This window comes from Cervus elaphus, chromosome 9 (assembly GCF_910594005.1).
Source record: "Cervus elaphus chromosome 9, mCerEla1.1, whole genome shotgun sequence".
Classification (NCBI taxonomy): Eukaryota; Metazoa; Chordata; class Mammalia; order Artiodactyla; family Cervidae; genus Cervus; species Cervus elaphus.
Window position 1 is genome coordinate 63,779,128 of NC_057823.1, and position 6,000 is coordinate 63,785,127.

At 50.9% G+C, this 6,000-nt stretch overlaps 1 protein-coding gene across 3 annotated transcripts in view; it reads left to right on the top strand.

The window, feature by feature from the left end:
* The window catches only part of SLC36A1 (solute carrier family 36 member 1), a 49,074-nt gene extending 43,505 nt beyond the window's left edge, over positions 1 to 5,569 (top strand). For all 3 annotated transcript variants that reach the window (XM_043913345.1, XM_043913344.1, XM_043913346.1), the window contains one exon: positions 1,122 to 5,569. In XM_043913345.1, coding sequence (XP_043769280.1) covers positions 1,122 to 1,393 — 272 coding nt within the window. In that variant the 3' untranslated portion in view covers positions 1,394 to 5,569. The remainder of the gene's footprint in view (positions 1 to 1,121) is intronic.
* Positions 5,570 to 6,000: the final 431 nt, after the last annotated feature.

A 6,000-nucleotide genomic window follows, 5' to 3' on the forward strand; every position in this document is an offset into this window, starting at 1 on the left:
TTCATCAACAGCAAGTTAATGGTACACTTGCCATGAGCAACGAAATATACACTACTGGTGATAATATTAACTGTACTTCGTGCCTGGTGTACACCAGGCCTTTTGTTAAGTGCCTGTGTGACCTCCTTTGATCATCACGACCTCCCTGACAGGAGCTTTTATATCTTCATCTTGTCAACAAGAAAATTGGGGAGTAGAAAAGAGCCATGTGTCACTCAAGACAGAGCCAGAGTCCAAACACTAGTGCCCAATCCCAGAGCCCATAATCCTCAATAAACCTATGCAGCATTGGCCTTCACCACTCCCCACCCGCCGAGTGGAGAGCTGAGTTAGGGGGAGTAGCAGGGTCAATGGGCAATAGAGTAAGTCCTCTGCTTGGATTTAAACAGCACTGTCTGACTTGCTGGCCAGTGGCATAGGTGTTGGTGTGCTGTGAAAAGCTGTGGCGTTTCCTCACGTAGTCCTCATTTCATCTTTATCATCTGTTGCACCTTCCTCACATACACCCAGGCTAAGTGTCAGGTGTGGAAGCCACCAGCTTGCTGTAACACAGGAATGCAGTCATCATGGGGGCTTTGCTCCTGAGGTCAGCCTGCACACAGATCTGCTTCTTTTTGCTGCATAAAAGCACCCTATGCCATGGGGCTTACATGGGATTGTTCAGAAGGAGGGTCCCCCAGCCCCACCATTTCATTTCTTGTCTTTCAAGTAGAGAGGTTTGTGATGGAGGTGCCCTCAGGAGTAAGAAGATGAGCAGTCGCTCAGAGAAGGTCCGCCTCCTTTTCTGCTCTCCACTCACTCTCCTATAGTGGGACCAGATTGCTCTGGAATGTAATTTGGCTCCCTTTTTTCAGAAAGATGGAAGTCACAGACTGTGACAGGAGAAGCTGGGAGATCTGGGTTCCAGTCCCAGTTCTGCCTACCTTGCAGTGAGTCCCGGGATATGCCACCTCTCCGGGCATCAGTTTTCTCATCTGCGCAGTGAGAAATTGAGCTGGATGATGCCTTGGCTTCCTTGGAGCTCCCCCTTCTGTGAGAAGGACTTGCTAGATTTGCTGAATGGTGAGGCAGTCTCTCCCAGCTCTGGGTGGTCCTCAACAAGCGTGTCCTCTCTCCCACAGGCGTCTTGGCCATCCTCATCCCCCGCCTGGACCTGGTCATCTCCCTGGTGGGTTCCGTGAGCAGCAGTGCCCTCGCCCTCATCATCCCACCCCTCCTGGAGATCACCACCTACTACTCGGAGGGCATGAGCCCCATCACCATTGTCAAGGACGCCCTGATCAGCATCCTGGGTTTCGTGGGCTTTGTGGTAGGGACGTGTCTGACCCTGTACGAGCTGATCCAGCCAAGCAGCGCTCCCATCTTCGTCAACTCCACCAGTGCCTTTGTATAGCAAGCTGGGTGCGACCCTGCACCGGCCCACTCCCCCCTGTGTGTTCCCCCAGCACCTGCCCCCAAAGCCTCAGGTGGGGTCCAGGCTCTGGGGGAAGGTAAGGTCGCTGTCTGGGAACCCCTACCTGGATCCTGGGTACCCTGGGTCAGGTAGGGATGAAGACAGGGTAGGGGGTGGGCAGCAGATTTGCTGCTGCATGTGAGGTTACTTCTAGCGGCAGCGCCGTCTCTGTTCATTTGTACCCAAAACTTTTCACCTCTTTTTCCTGATCCCACCTCCTCCCTTCACTGCCTTCCTCTCTCCTTCTGACCCACCTCTCCAAATTATCCCTGTTGCACAGTTCACTTTATCTAAAAATTTCAGTGTCTCTCACCTCATGTTTTCTCCTTGCCCGGGCCACGCCTAGATGAAGTAATGTGGGCATGCCCCTCTTTATCAAGCCAGGCCCACCTCTTAGCCCTCTCCCAAGTATTTTACCTCAGTATTCTCCTGCCTATTTGAGTCTCCACCCAGTAGTGGAGCCCACCTAGTAGTTGAAAACCAGCCCCCAAAGCTGGAGGTTTTGGCCTTCACTCTCCCTGGCTTGCCGTGACCCCTGGCAACACCACCTCTTCTCTGGTTTCCTTGCGTGGGTCATGATACTGTTATCTTAGTTGCTCAAACTGCTGAAAGATAGCAAGTGCTGCCAAAATTGAAAATATTTATATTTTATTTAAAACCAGATTTTGTTTTTAGATTCTGTCTCTAGATCTGGGACTATTTGCAACTTGTTCCTTCCTCAGTGAACTAGAACTCTCACTCAACTGCTCCCTCTGAGAGGAAACTGAATCCAGGAGGCGTCTATGGAGGCCCTTAGCCCCCTTGGCTGAGGACCCCAGAGCTTTTAGTCAGGACCATCGAAGTGCGGACCTCTGCGGGGAGTCACGGACTTTGCCTCCCATCGGCAAACCTGATTTCCTCCTGAGAAGGCAGGAAGGACTCAGGAGATGTTTGCCAACGCACGAGGCGGAGGGGAAGAATGGCGATGTGGGGTGGGTTTCTCTCCATGGGAGGCTTAGAAAACAGCCACTTTGTGCATTCAGACCTGTCCCCCCACCTCAGCTCCTGACGGACAGAAGGCACGGCAGCATCCAGGAGGACACCCCGATTCTTGCCGTGAACGAGAAGATGAGGCCAGTGTGAAAGGCAGTTCCCAGAGTTTGCAGCAGCTGGTCTGACACTACATGTGGTGCTCGGTTGTTTACAAGCCCTGGAGGACGGGGCGGGTGGGCAAACCCAGTGCCCAGCCCTGAGCTGCCTCCAGGATCTGGACTTCCAACGGAAGCACTTGGTTGGGACTTTGGTCTCCTGTGTTCTGAACACTGATCGTGCCCTCGTCCCTCTCCCCGCCACCCCGCACGCCTCCCTGGGTATCAGAAAAGAGGCAGCCTCAGGGCTGACTCACCTCAAGGTCAACCTTCAGGTTTGGGGACAAACTGCAGACAAAGCTGGGAAATGTCCACTGCGCTGTTGGCTGCCTCTTCCTCCCTCTTGGTGTGAGAGGTATCACAGGAGGCTGTTCACTGAATCTGTGTCTCTTGAGTTGTGTATGTGTGTGTGTGCACGCACACACTCCTGTGTAGGTAACAGGGTCGTGCTGTCCTCCACCCCTGCCAGCCTCTTACCTGAAAGTGGGGAGAGCAGCACTACTTTATCAGGGGTTTACTTTTTGTGTTTCACCAAAGCTCCTGGGGGCCGGGACCCACCCTCACAGCCCCAGCCTTTTTCTTTCTCTTCTGTTCCAAAGCCACTGTCTCATTCATTGACACCTGACCTACCTAATCATTTGTTCACTTAGGAAGATGCAGTCAGTGGTGATCTGATCTCCCTTAGGAAAGTGAACACTTTCCCCCATTCTTTTGGCTCTTTGGTGGTCACTCACAGGTGCTCACGTGACCAGGGTTCTAGCTGGAGGTGGCAGTGGCCCTGCCCTTTGGAGCCTCAAGCTTTCTACCTAACTTCTGGTTACCAAAGTGTAACTTCAAGAACCATCAGCTCCTATTTGCAAGCCCAGGCTCCAGCGTCTTTCCAGAGCGGTCCTGAGTATTGTTTCCAGCGAGAAGGTATGGGCCAGTATTAGGGGCTCAGGCATGTGTCCCACCCGCAGCTTCCACGTTGGAGGCTTCTGTGTGCTCAGGGCACTGCTAGAGGCAGTCCTGTCCAGGCGGCCCTTGAGACTCTGCCTGGGATGCTGGGGCCCGACGACTGGATGCAGGATCCTGAGGTCTTCTGGCTCCAGGTCTATTGCTTCAGGGCCCCTGCCCAGGGAACCTGGAGTGTAGGAGAGACTGCTGCAGCCTTGGGGCTTCAGCAAACTAGCTTGGCCTGGCCTTGGCCCTGTTTGATTGTTTGCTGTGCTTTTTCTCCTCGGGCAGCCCAATCACACGGCTGCTTCAGGAGACCCGGGCAAGGCGGATGCCGTGGGGACCTTCCTGCCTTGTGCAGTTGCACAGCAATCAGGCGTTGAGTAAAGGGTCGGCCAGACAGTTGTAGTGGAGGAAGCCCTTCCTTTTACAGAAGCAGCTGGCGAGCCCAGCTCAGGGAAGCTTACTCCTCCGCTGCCCCCGGGGCTTCTCAAGCAGGGCTCCCTCCCTGCTGCCTTTGCAGCCTCTTCCTGGGCCCTGCTTTAGTTTCTGGTGAAGAAGCCCCAGCATAAGTAGGAGACCAATCAGGGAGGAAAAGAGCAAAGGCTTGCAGGAATGTGAGGCCACATCTTCCTGACCAAAGGTAAACGATAGGGCTTTCTGGCCCAGCACTGTTCCACTTTGTGTCCTTCTCCATTCTCCCCAGGGTGGCCCCAGGTTCCATCAGCCCAGAGGTAGCTTCTCAGAGCCCTTTGTTCCCTCCTGCAGACGCTGCTATGGGGAGCAGGTTTCCAACTCCCTGCAGGTAGTATACCTCTCCTTAAATGCAGGTTCTTGCTGGGAACAGCGTGACCTGGCATCCTCTAGTCACTTTTTCTAGAAGTTGTACCATTCACAAGTGGCATTATTTATATTTATGTTGTGCTGCTAAGAGCCCTTCTGTGCACAGACCCTGGCCAGACGGATGTGACTGTGTGGTGTGTCTTAGCCTAGAACCTGCAGCTTAACTCCTCTGTACTCACCTCTCCAGTCAGATTCACTGGCTGATAATGCTCACCGTTTACCCTCTACCCCCACGAAAGGCAAACTTTGCAGTTTGCAAAGTTGTCTTAAAGTGATGATCTCCAAACAGGTATGTTAGGAAAATCTTTTCCTCCTCCTTGTTCTCCTGCCTGGCTTTTTTCCTCAAATCTCTCCCATCCTAAATTGTAGAACATCATCTCTGTTTAACACTACATGTTCACCTCATGTTTTTTGGAAGTGCAGAATCTCAATTTGTGTCTGTTTATGGCTCTCTCTATTCACTACTCACCGCAAGGGAGTCTGTATCAGTTTATTTCATGGCTGATTGGATGTTCAGGTGAGCCCTGGCATCTACCTAGCTCAGAACACAAAGCTGCTTCTTCTCTGTGGAAATAAAATTAAAAAGGCTTGACTTGATGTACAGGAGTCGGCTCCAAGTCTGCCTTAGAATTTGATTTTCCAAGGTACATTACGCATCTCCAAGATCATTAAGAGGAAAGGAAAGAGTACGGTTCGTATTGAAATCATGGTTAATACTTTTAGACAGTCCTGCTAGTTGCAAGGCTGTTTGCACTCACAGCATCAGCCTGTGACATTTCTTCCATGTCCTTTGTACCCCCGGGTCTTTCCCTGGCCAGGGGACGTAAATGGTGCTGAGCTGAGGTTACCAGAGTTGCGGTGGGGAGTAATGGTGAAGGTGCCTGCTGTCAGCCATGTTCTTTTGTTTCAATCAAGGTGATGCTGTGGAAGTAGTTTTGTTTTACTGAACAATAAAATTATGTGACTCTGTTGTAAACCATGTCAGTGGATGTGTGAATAAGAGGAATATGAAAAACTGCCATCCAGCAGGTCTTGATAACTAGACAGTCCTGTGTATGTTATGTGCCTGTGTGGATGTGTGTGTTCTGAATGGTACATGTAGAAATATGGATCATGCAGGAACTCATGGAAGATTTTGTTTTGGGTTCTGCACATGGATCATGTGTTAAACTTTTCCTTAATAAATGAACTTTATTTTTTATTTTTGAGAGCTTGGAGTCTGTGTCTTTGTTTTCTCTCTCTCTCTCTCTCTTTTTTTTTTTTCCCCGATCACTCAGATCCCTTTACTGGATCTTAGGTCAAAATATTTCTTGGTTTATGTCACAGAACTCATCTGGGGGAGTAGTGTGAACAGTAGACCCACCTGTGGATGGAGAGTCTCTGAGAAAGGGCAGGTAGTTACTTTCCTGTTAGACAATCCTGCTCTTCCTAAGTCTACCCCTGCTTCTCTTGAAAGCTTGAGTAGGAATTCTTAGCCCCCTCTGTGCATGTCAGAGGACCACCCAGGACAAGTGTGATGGTTTTCAGTGTCAAGGTGGTTGGGCGATTGTACTGAATAACCCAGTTATTCAATTAAACACTAACCTAGGTGTTGCCGTGAAGGCATTTTGTAGTTGTGGTTAATGTCCACAGTCAGTTGCT